This window comes from Sminthopsis crassicaudata, chromosome 2 (assembly GCF_048593235.1).
Source record: "Sminthopsis crassicaudata isolate SCR6 chromosome 2, ASM4859323v1, whole genome shotgun sequence".
Lineage (NCBI taxonomy): Eukaryota > Metazoa > Chordata > Mammalia > Dasyuromorphia > Dasyuridae > Sminthopsis > Sminthopsis crassicaudata.
This window is the reverse complement of record NC_133618.1, coordinates 276,034,487-276,046,285: the sequence shown is the minus strand read 5'-3', so window position 1 is coordinate 276,046,285 and position 11,799 is coordinate 276,034,487. Positions and strand designations below refer to the sequence as shown.

Genomic DNA, 11,799 nt, shown 5'->3' with positions numbered 1-11,799 from the left:
GCTGGAGAACAATAACCAAGTCATGGCAGAGCAGGTGGCAAGGTCAGGTAGGAAGAGCTTTGGACCCGGCCTCAACTTCCTGCTGTTCTTAATTGTTCAGCGTGAATGATCTATGTGAATAGGACTGTGTTTACCCTCCTGAGGGAATGGAACAGGTTATTTGAATATTTTACACGTTTCTGTACGTGTTCGTGGTTCCCTCTAAGTCCTTGGTATCTCATGTAGTGGAGGAGGTTGGGGATAGGGCAATGGGGATGAAATAAAGGCTATTCTATATCCAGGTGCTTCCATTGTACATTTGAGTGTCGGTGCAAGAGAATTGGGATCCTTGCTTCCTACATTTGGGTATTTACAGATGTTGTCCCCGCAAGGAAGCAGAGAGAAAACGGGGAGGTCCGATGACTCTCCCAGAGTCATGCACTGGCGAACAGAAAGGCTGAAGTTCGCAGTTGCCGCCTGCTTTAATTTCTGAAACCGCTTCTTACAGGAGTATTCCCGGACACTGCAAAGGAGGGTGAAAAGCCTACACCGGGAGCCAAGAACTGCTGACTGCTAAAGTCGGTCCCTTCTCACTTAGTTCGACTGTGCAACAAATTCTGCCAACTCGTCAGGCCTGTTCAGTTACAGGCCTTCAGTTACAGAGACGCGGTTTGAGGCTTGTGCTGATCCCGGCGGTTTGGGTAAGGCGCTGCACGGGAGTCAGTACCGAGATTGCGCGCCTCCCCCCGCGGCTCCCCGCGGCTCCGGGGACTAGTGGACTAGAAACAAGGGCCGCCGCACAAGAGGCCGTGGGCTTTGGCAGCCCCGGAATCGGCCAGGACAACACAGAAGACACCGACTCCTCTCCCTTCTCCCCCGAAAGGGCGTCCGGGCTGGTCTGACGGGTAGGCGGCGACAGCCTCGCCTACAGCGGGCGCAGGAGCCAGGGAGAGGCCTTGCCCCATGGCCGCAACGACCACGTTGCAAGGAGCTGAGACACACACCTAGGACCCCGGAGTCCGGCGAACCAGGGACCCCGTGGGCGAGCGGGCGGGGCAGGAAGGCGCTAGCCTGTGCGCGCCCTGCCCGCCGTGAGCGCGCGTGCCTCGGTACTGCAGGAAGAGGGCTCTCGCTCTCGCGCGCTCTCTCGGCCTCCGCCCGCCGTCCCCCGGCCAGTTCTCGTGCAGACCCCTCCCTTTCTCGTGCGGCTCTGGTTTGCGACTGCAGCGCACGCGCGCTGCCCCTGGAGGAGGCGGAGGGGGTGGGGACATCCAGAAGCGCAGGGGCACTGGGGCGCAGGAGGCGCCCTCGGTGTGGGAGGCTGCGCTAGCGCAAAAGCTGTGGGACGCCGGAGGAGCCGGCACCCGGATCGGTGCGACGCCGAGCGTCTGCATTCCCCGCGCCGCGCCGCCCCTTCCTCTGCCGAGCTCTCCCACTCTCCTTCCCGGAGCTGGATAAAGGAGCCGGGAGCGCCAGGCTGACCTTGCTGCAGAGGGGCGGAGCGGGCCGAGGGGGCCGGGAGATGCGTTCTCCCCTGCGCGGGGGCTCTCGGGCAGGCGTCGGGCTGCAGGCTTCGCCGTCCGCGCGCCCCAGGTATCTGGCCTCGGCTTCCCCGAGGGACACTCCCCGGGGAGGGAGGACCCGCCGGGCTGAGCGGGCTCGGGCTTCGGAGGGAGCACCAGGCTCGGCCCCCGAGCTCGGATGAGGGAGATTCTCCAGCAGAGCGTCCTGGGTTCTCTCCCGTGAGTGAGCGGCGGGCGGGGTGCAGGTGAGGGGATGGCACCGGCGTTCCCGTGTGCCCAGACTTCCCTGGGAGCCAGCCCCGCGCCTGCCGCCTGGGCTGGTGCCCTCTCCGGGCTCTGTGTCCTACGCTCGCTGTGCGGGCTCTGTCCCGGGGAGAGCCCCGCGTCCTGCTCCCCTCTGTGGGCTCGCGTTCTGCGCCCAGGGTTCCCGCTCCAGTTCTGTCGGAAGCCGGCGGTCCTGGCTCCGTCTGGGAGCCTCTGCCCCGCTCCTGCTGTCCGAATTCCGTCCCATCCCTCCCGATCCCGCCAGCGCCCTAACTTTGTGAGGGTCCCCCCTCCCCGGTGAGCACCGAGCGGGCCGGAGCAGCGTCAGAGAAGTTAGACGGAGCGTCCCAGCTGGGGGGGGGGGGGGTCAAACCAGAGCTAAAGCCAGGAAACGTTTAATTTTATCTTGCTCCTTTTTTCCTAGGATGGGGAGAAACAGACGGATTTGCCCTAGTCAGAAATCTCCCTCCGAGTGAAGTCACAAGTGACTGGTGGCTCCGGGCGGCGTGAAGTCTAGAGCTGCACTCCAGCCATGGCCCGAGCCCACCTATGGAACCGGCTCCGGTCGTGGTGGAGAAAAGATGACACGCCCCCGTTTCTGAACGACACTAGCGCCTTCGACTTCTCAGACGAAGTAGGGGATGAAGACTTCCCCAGGTTCAATAAACTTCGCGTTGTAGTTGCCGATGATGGTCTGGAAACGCCAGAAACTATCAATGGCACTCACCTGGCCTTCCAGGGAGATGACGACTCCCTGCTGGACCAGGATGCGCCTCTGCCCAGCAGCCAGCTGGGCGTCAAAGTAGATCCGTGTGACAACTGCCGCAAACAGAGAGAGCTGCTGAAACTTAGGAAGGTGAAAACCAGGCTGACCATAGCCGGGGTCCTTTATCTGCTCTTCATGATTGGTGAACTCGTGGGTGAGTTGTGGTACGGCACTTTCTCCTGCCCGGCCTGCAAACACCGTGTAGAACGTGAGACATTCCTGACTGGAATTTAATCCCTCCCCCCTCCCCCCAGGGGGATAGCTCTAGTTATCAAAGTTACTGTTCTGATGTACTAGCCAACCCGAGGGCCTAAAAAGTGAAGAACCTAAAGTTCAAGAACATCTTTCATCAAATGGAAAAGATTAAGACCTTTTAAACTGAATTGTATCATTCATCTTTTTTTTTTTTCTGTTTAAAGATCAAGTTAAAAGTTAATTTCTGAATCCTGAAAAATATTTTAGATAATAAATGATTCTCAGACCCTCATTTCTGTAACTGAATTAATAGAACCCTGTCAGATGAAAAAAAATCTCTGTAGAAGGATTGGTGGTGCAGGAAGTCATTTGACTTTAATAGTGGCAGAATTCTAAACTAGAACTGGAAGGAATTTTAGAAGTCATCTAATCCTATTCTAGAGCTAGAAAGGAACAGAGCCAGGATTAGAAATCACTTCCACCACACCCTGATTATGGTCGAATCTTGAGTCTGGGGAATCACCAGAATCCTTTAAAGTAAACATAAAGCAATAATTGCTTGGACTGATTAATTATTCAAGAGATTGATCTTAAATTAATAGCTATCAATAAACATTAATTACATATTAATATTATTGATAGCTAGCTATGTTTTATATATATATATATATTTTTTTTTTTTACAAATACCTCTATTACCCTCAAAAGAACCTTGGGGGCAGCTAGGTGGCGCAGTGGATAGAGCACCAGCCCTGAATTCAGGAGGACCCAAATTCAAATCCGATCTCAGACACTTAATACTGTCTGGTTGTGTGACCCTGGGCAAGTCACTTAACCCCAGTCTCAGAAAAAAAATAAATAAATAAAACAAAACAGAACCTTGGAGAAGGTAGATAATACTGTTATTCCTCTTTTACTAATGAAGGAACTAGGATAGATCCTAGGGTCACACATCATATGTTTGAGGCTGGATTTATGAACTCAAATTTTCTTGACTCCTGGTCCACTAGCCACTGGGAAATACTTTAAACATTAAGGGACTCTGAAGATTTTTTGGAAAATCACTATTTTGGTGAGCTTTCTGTTAGAAAAAGTTTATATAGATTGTCCTCTGATAGCAGTAGGTATCCTGGTGTTTTGTGCATTCTGTTCATTTGGGGAGCATTCTGTTCACTGTTTTTTTTTTACACAGCCATTTAATGTAGCTAGCTGCAGCCTCTCTAGTCAGTAAACATTTATTAAATGCCTTTGTGCCAAGTACTGTGCTGTGTTGTCCCTCAAAGATGCTTCACTTTCACACACATGAAAGGGATTTCATTTTCACATGTCATGAACCATGATGTGTATGATAAATGTCTAGTGACAGTGAATTTTTTTTTCCAGCCATTGATTCTCATCATTTCAATTCTGAAATACTTGATTTTGTCAATTAGTTGGAACCTTGGAGTCAAGTTTTATACATAGTCTGAGGAATGGCTAGTGGCTCTTTTTTACAAGGTACTGCTTTATCAAAAGAGGTCATACAATTTTCTCAACCATTTTATTTTGACATATGAGTAGCACTTTTTAAGAAAGTTTTAGTATCTTTCTGATTTTAGGAAAGACATGGATTTAGATGATTTAACAGCTTATTATTCTAATGCTAGGAGGCTTGTCCTATGTTTCAGAAAGTGAGAGTTGAATAATAGTTTACTACTGAAAATTCCCATATATACATTGACAGCTCCCAGATTGTCTTGATGAGGTTTAGCCTACATAATATTTGACACCTACAGTGACTATGAGATGCATTTTCTCAATCTTCTGTGAGTAGGCTTGTTCTCTCAGTGTTAATTTGCATTTTATTCTTTCCTTTTACCTTATACTCATTGTTTATAGTTCCTGGTTCTGGTTACTTTGTCCTGCATCAGTTCCTACAAGTCTAACTATATTTCTCTAAATTCATCTCATCTTTATGTATCTAATCAGGTCTTCCTATAGCTGGGATTGAATTATTTGAATTCTTCTCTCACTAAATTTTTTATGTTCACATCATGAAGAAATGATTTTTTTCTCCATTGTTATGGATAAAATTATCTCTTAATTGATGCCATCTAGAGCAATTTTTTTGCAGATTAATGTCTCATTCATGTAACCATTTGTTAATCAAAGGACACCTAGTTTTTTCTGGTTCCTTCCTATCTCAAAAAGGCTACAGTGGTTATCTTGTAAGATATGGGACCTCTCATATGCTTAGCAGTGGGAATTTGGGTCTAAAAAATTTTAGTCAGTTTTTTTGTTGTTTTTGAGCATAATCACAGATTACTTTTTTCAATGCTTAGATCAATTTATAACTCTACCAACAATGTATCAGTGTACCTTTCTTCTGCTTACTGTATGCAAGTTTCTCTCTTCATTACCAGGGCCTTCATTACCAACGTGATAGACCATGGGTATATAGTAGCAAATAAACTGTTAGATCCTCTTGTTTTGCGCTGAATTGGGAAGACTTGGTAGTTTGGGGAAGGAGATATATGTTCAAATGAATGAATGAAAAGAAGGCATCAATTAAAAAATTAAAAACCAAAATCAAGGTTTAACCAAAATGAAGGGGTCTGATAAGTCTGTAAAGTGAGTCTCTTTAGTACTAGTATTTTTTTTTTTTGTAAGAATAAATTTCCAAATATCCTCTGGATTCAGGATAAAAATTCATTTTCCTTTTGTTGAAAAGTGTTGCTACGTGACATAACATCTTTTTATCTATTATAAGATGTCATGTGCATATAGGCAAAACCGTTCACTTGAATTTTGTGGTTTGGGAATTTACATTTTGTAGATGAGAAAGAGGAATTGACAATACCACTTACAGTGAACATTTATTTGCAGTAGGGCTGTACAGTTAAACATTTAAAAACATTTCCTGTATACTAGGCACCAAGAGTGAGATTATGAAGACAAAAATAAAAGTTAGCCTGTGGTTTGAAGGAGTCTGTTCTCTACATTCAGACCTTTAATTAGAATCGTTAAGACCTTGCAAAGTTTAATATTTCTAGTTTGCTAATCTTTGTTATTGGTTATTGACTCATTCAACCTTATTTTTTTCCTATTTCATGTTAAGGTGGATATATCGCAAATAGTCTTGCAATCATGACAGATGCACTTCACATGTTAACTGACCTCAGTGCTATCATACTTACTCTGCTGGCTTTATGGCTTTCTGCAAAATCACCAACCAAAAGATTCACTTTTGGATTTCATCGTTTAGGTAAGTGAATTCATCTTTCTATCAGTGTATGAGTCTATAGCATTGTTTGATTAACTGTAGTCCAATGAACCCAAACTCTTAAATGTAATTTTAAAGAAATGTTGTTGAAAGGCATATGCATACTAAGACAAGGTATTTTTGGTTTTTGTTACAAAAGCAGCTTTTTGGGTATGTCATGAAGTTTATAAATCTAATTAAATCTTTTACATCTTTTCCATCTATGGTACTACAGAAATTGTTATTTTTCATAGTGATCTTTTCATTATCAAAAAGATTTTTAGTTGTGTTCAACATATTTCCTGCCTTAGTAAGCAGACTTGTACATTTTAAATTTCATTGATGGATTTTCAGGTAAAACCTCAGTGCATCAAAATACTCCATCTTCTATCCTGAAGTCAGGAGGACCTGAGTTCAAATTTGGTCTCAGACACTTAAATCTTCCTAGCTGTGTGACCCTGGGCAAGTCACTTAACCCCAATTGCCTCAGTAAAAAAAAATATATATATATACACACACACACACACACACAAAATATGTGATACAAATGGGTTTCTGTTGAATCAAACTTTAGAAGCTTTAGCGTTTTAATCATCTCTGTATAGGAAGTACTTTGTAAACCTTAAAGCAACATATAATATCCTGCAAGTATGGCGATTCTGGCCATTGACTTCTTCTGAAAATGAATATTGTACTTTTATCTCATAGTCCAGATTTACTTCTTCCAAAGATAAAGTTTGCTTACTTGAAAGTGAAGCATACTTGTGATCCTTTCTTATTCCTTTTATTATTTAATTAGTATGTGTTACAGTTTATAATCATTTATAAAATACATAAAATTAAAATCAATGGTTACTAATTACACAGGAGAAACATCATGAACAAATGGTGTGGATGCAGGAATAGGGAGGGAAGGGCTGCTAATTAAATTAAATTAATACCTTTGGTAGTTGCCTGTGATTACTATCTTTTAGTTCTGTTTTGTAGAAATAATGCTTTTTTGAGCCAATATGGCAGTCCCCCTTTTCTTTGTGCTAATCTCTTCTAGTCATCTGGATTCCCACAAGCTTTATCATGTATACCAGAGTGTAACTTGAAATTTAACCTGACATGATAGCTATAAAGGGGTAGGTAAAAATCTGCCTTCCTTATCCCTTTGCATGCTCAGCACAATTTTACAATTGAGATCTGAAGATTTCAACCTTTTATATGGCTTATTAAACCCTGTATGTTGAAATTAGAGATTCATTACTGACAATAACTCCAGCATTAACAAACTTACACTGTATGCCCATTTAATCAAGTTGGATCTAAAAACATTTTTTAAATTAATTTTTTAATGTAGTAGGGAAAAAAAAAACACAAGAAATGCAAGATGATTAATTGTAGTGACTTCCTGGAATAACATTGTCTGATCATATACCTTCTTATCAGCTGGAATGGTCTGGGCAACATAGTCATTGAGATCTTTATATTTTCTAAGATTAAAAAATGAGTAAGCAAAGTCCAAGAGGGCTTTGGGACTCAGGGGTAGCTCCCACCTGCTAAGAAGGTAGGCAGGAGGATTAGAGTATATGAAAATTCTAATCTTACCTGCAGTTTTAGAGCCTTCCATGGCAGGAAAGGTTGATATTTGAACCTCCTGTGCTCTTTTGGGAGAATTAGAGGAGAAAGTCTAGCATTTCTTTGTGAGCAAATTATTTTAAAATTGGTCTGGGAAAAAGGTGCGGTAGGGATTCTTCTAATATGCATAGCATCCCAAAGTTATTATCCAGAAGGTCAGGGAAAGAATATCAATAGAATATGTCCTCTGGTACTTCTAAATAGTTTCTGTTGATCTGTTACAATTTTACATTGGAGGAACAAAGAAAGAAAGAAATCGTCTCATCCAAAACAAGGTTGTCCTTCTCTCAAATATTATAAGACTTATCTTCTCCTTACTATGTGGAGTTATACTGGAAGTTATCAGACTTGAATCTGTACTCAGCTCTACCCCAAGCTAACTATATGGTGTGGCTGATCACTTTTTAGAGGTTTCTCCATTTCAAAAAGAAGTTTGGCTTAGGTCAGCAGAGAGCACCTTTCAGTCCTACAATTTATAGTACTGCTACATGAGGACATTATGTCCGTGTCATCTCATGTGGCCTTCAGAAAGACCTGGACTTAGGCCCTGCCTCTGATACACTAACCTTGTGTTCATGAACAAATTGCTTAACCTCTCAGTGACCTGGGAATCTCTCCAAGACTTAAATGAGTTGCTTATCGTGGGCAGTAGTGGGAGAGAATTTTCACATCAGGAGTTTCCTAAACTGATGTTTCCCATAGGCTGGGATTCCTCCAATAAATTCTTGGCTCCTTTGAAAGCCTTACAAACCACAGCCGACCGTGAACTCCATAAGGAAGGATCTCAATCTTAGAATGGTTTCTCTAGATTTCTACATAGATTTGAAAAGTTTATAGATGCTTACTTCTCATTTGGAGGCAGGGACAAATTGCCAGCCTCGAACATCCTATTTTAAGTGTCAAAAGAAATGGTTGGTTTGTTTCTGTATGGTAGATTTATTTTTACAAATAGCATTTAGTACCAGTATATATGTGGAGGTAACAAATCTGACCACTCTTACTTACTAATTTTTTTTGCAAGTTTCTCTATAGTCAAAGCACTTCCTTTACTTTAAAAGTGCTAAGTTAAGAAGATAAATGAATGGAGGATTGTTGAAAGTGAAATAGATGGAAGTAGAAGAGTCTGAAAATAAAGATTAAGAAGAGCAGGAAAAAAAAAAAAAAAAAAAAAGATGTATTTAAACAGAACCAATAGGAAAATTGCCTCTCCAGTTCTTGAATCCCAACTCTTGACTTTGGAGCTTTGGTAGATGCCTCTGGGAAGAAGGGCTATGAAGCAGTCACCAGTGAGTAAGGGCTCTCTCCTTTTCATTTTAGGCAAAACAGTGAATCAAGTATTCTGAGCAGGTATGGATAGGTTGTGTAATACATAACAGATTTTTACATACTGTTAACCCTCAACAAACCTATCTTTCTACCAAGGGCATCATCATCTTCAGTCCCTTAGGTTCTCACAATCTCATTGTCCTCTTCAACTCCTCATCTCCTGTTTCACGCCACACATTCAGTGAGTAGTCAAGTCTTCTCATTTCAGCCTCAACACCATCTCTCTAGCATCTGTTCCCTTTCTGTGATCTTGCCACTGGACCCAAATGATTCCAGAGGAGAAAAAAAGCTTGGTCACTTTGTACATTTTTCCAGCCCAATTCACTTGCAAGACATGGCATCCCCTTCCCAATGTCATGGTCCAATTGGAGAAAGAAGTACAAACAACCATCAGTGGGTAGCTACCCCATTGGGGACCCAATTGGCCAGTTCCAGTTGGGTAATGTTTCCTTTCTTCTAATTTTCCTCCTCTCCTCATTTCTCCAGTTTTTCTTTTCTACAGCTTCCATGAAGATCATCTTTTTAAAAATTTCTCATCTTTTTATTTATCTCATAATACAAAAATTTATATTTCATAAAGTTTTATAATGTATTTAATTACTAGAACAACCATAACATATATATGATTTATAAATAAACATATTGTATAAAATCTTTGCTTTATGGGGATATGTGATCCAAAATGTTTGTTTACCACTGCTTTAAATAACCTTCCCCTCCTTTTCCTCATTGGAATTTTCTCTTTTTGATTTTCCAACTCTTTTGGACTGACTTCCTCTACTGAATTTCAGTCCATGTGATGTTACCTATTCTTTCACAGAACAATTTGAAATCTATTAAAAATCTAGGGCATGTCAGACCAAATCTGGTTTTTCTCTCCTTACCAATTACAGAAGAAGTCACTTCTCTTCGAAGTTCTCATATCCACACCAGCTACCATTTCCTGTTTGTTGATGGAAAATCGAAATTGATTTTCTTTATTTCCCCTTTCTTTTGAATAAGGAAGTCATCTTGAAGACATAAGATAATTATTAGCTGATCTGCCTTTGTCAGATAACATTCCCATCAGGTGCCTGGATTTGTATACCTAATATTTAGCCCAGTGCTTGACACTTAGTAATTGAAATCAGGATCTCATCATTACTAAATCATTTGAGGCTTGTGATCTGTTCCTCAGACTCACCTGTTTACTTTTTGTCCATTTGATCTCAGTGTACTCCAGTGACTAGATCATCATGTGTTATTGTGGGAAGAAAGTTGGATTTGGAGTCAGAGGGCTTTAGTCAAATTCTTATCTGTATATCTTCCCAGAAAGACATTTTTTTTTAGAAAGGGGGAAAAACAACAAAATTGTTCTATACATTGAAAAAATCCAAAAATAATGTGTAATACCTGTGGACCTCTTACTTCCACAAGGAAGTTGATTGAGGATATCTTTTCATATCTCTTCACATAAGTCTTGGTTGATCTTTATAATTTTCTTACATTTTCTTCTATCCCTCTTTACCCAGATCCTTTTCATTGTTTCCTTAAGTAAGTTTTTTCTTTTTTCTTTTTTTTAAAGTTAATTTTATAATTATAAATTTTTTGACAGTATATATGCATGAGTAATTTTTTATAACATTATCCCTTGTATTCATTTTTCCAAATTTTCCCCTCCCTCCCTCTACTCCCTCCCCTAGATGACAGGCAATCCCATACATTTTACGTGTGTTACAGTATAACCTAGATACTATACATGTGTGTAAATCCAATTTTCTTGTTGCACGCTAAGTATTGGATTCCAAAGGTATAAGTAACCTGGGAAGATAGACAGTAGTGCTAACAGTTTACATTCACTTCCCAGTGTTCCTTCTCTGGGTGTAGTTGTTTCTGTCCATCATTGATCAGCTGGAAGTGAGTTGGATCTTCTTTATGTTGAATACATCTTCATACAGTATTGTTGTTGAAGTGTATAGTGATCTTCTGGTTCTGCTCATTTCACTCAGCATCAGTTGATGTAAGTCTCATCCTGCTGGTCATTTCTTACAGAGCAATAATATTCCATAACCTTCATATACCATAGTTTACCCAACCATTCTCCAGTTGATGGACATCCATTCATCTTCCAGTTTCTAGCCACTATGAAAAGAGCTGCTACAGACATTTTGGCACACACAGGTCCCTTTCCCCTCTTTAGTATTTCAGTAAGTTTTTTCTTAGAATGTTTGGTACAATTATAGTGGAAATAAATGAGAGAAATTAAACAGTAACCATGAAAATACAGTGATTACAAAGATTTTTAGAAAATGGGAGGTTTTTATTCCTTAAAATAATTTTCTCAACAGTTAGGGGCAGATGCTATTCCTGTTTTGTTTTGTTTTTTTTTTGTTTTGTTTTGTTTTTTTTTGTTAAATGAATTCCCAATCACATGTAAAAATTTTTTAACATTAATTTTTAAAAATTTTGTTTCCAGTTTTCTCCCTCTATTCCCTACTCCATTCTTGAGAATGGAAGTAATATGACATGTGACATTTGAAATTGTGCAAAACATTTCCATATCAGTCATGTTGTAAGAGAAATATATACATGGGGGGAAAAATCAAGAAAAGTTTTAAAAGTACATTTCAGTCTGCACTTGGAGTTTATCAATTCTCTCTGGAGATGGATAGCATTTTTCATCATGAGTCCTTTAGAACTGTCTTGGATCATTGTATGGACAAGAGTAGCCCAGTCTTTCACAGTTGACCATTGTTACAGAACACTGTAGTGTTCTCTGGTTCTTTTCACTTCACTTTTCATCAGTTCATAGAAGTCTTCCTAGGTTTTTCTGAAAACATTCTGCATGTCATTTCTCATGGCATAATAGTGTTTCATCACAATCACATACTACAATTTGTTAG

The 11,799-nt window shown here is 41.0% G+C and overlaps 1 protein-coding gene across 4 annotated transcripts in view; it reads left to right on the top strand.

Annotated features, from left to right (window-relative positions):
- The first annotated feature begins 245 nt into the window (after positions 1-245).
- SLC30A4 (solute carrier family 30 member 4) overlaps positions 246-11,799 on the top strand; it is a 36,164-nt gene continuing 24,610 nt past the window's right edge. Inside the window, exons 1-3 of one of the 4 annotated variants that reach the window (XM_074289545.1) lie at positions 246-680; positions 2,191-2,686; positions 5,825-5,971. In XM_074289545.1, coding sequence (XP_074145646.1) covers positions 2,299-2,686; positions 5,825-5,971 — 535 coding nt within the window. In that variant the 5' untranslated portion in view covers positions 246-680; positions 2,191-2,298. The other 3 variants (XM_074289544.1, XM_074289547.1, XM_074289546.1) reach the window with 3 other exon arrangements.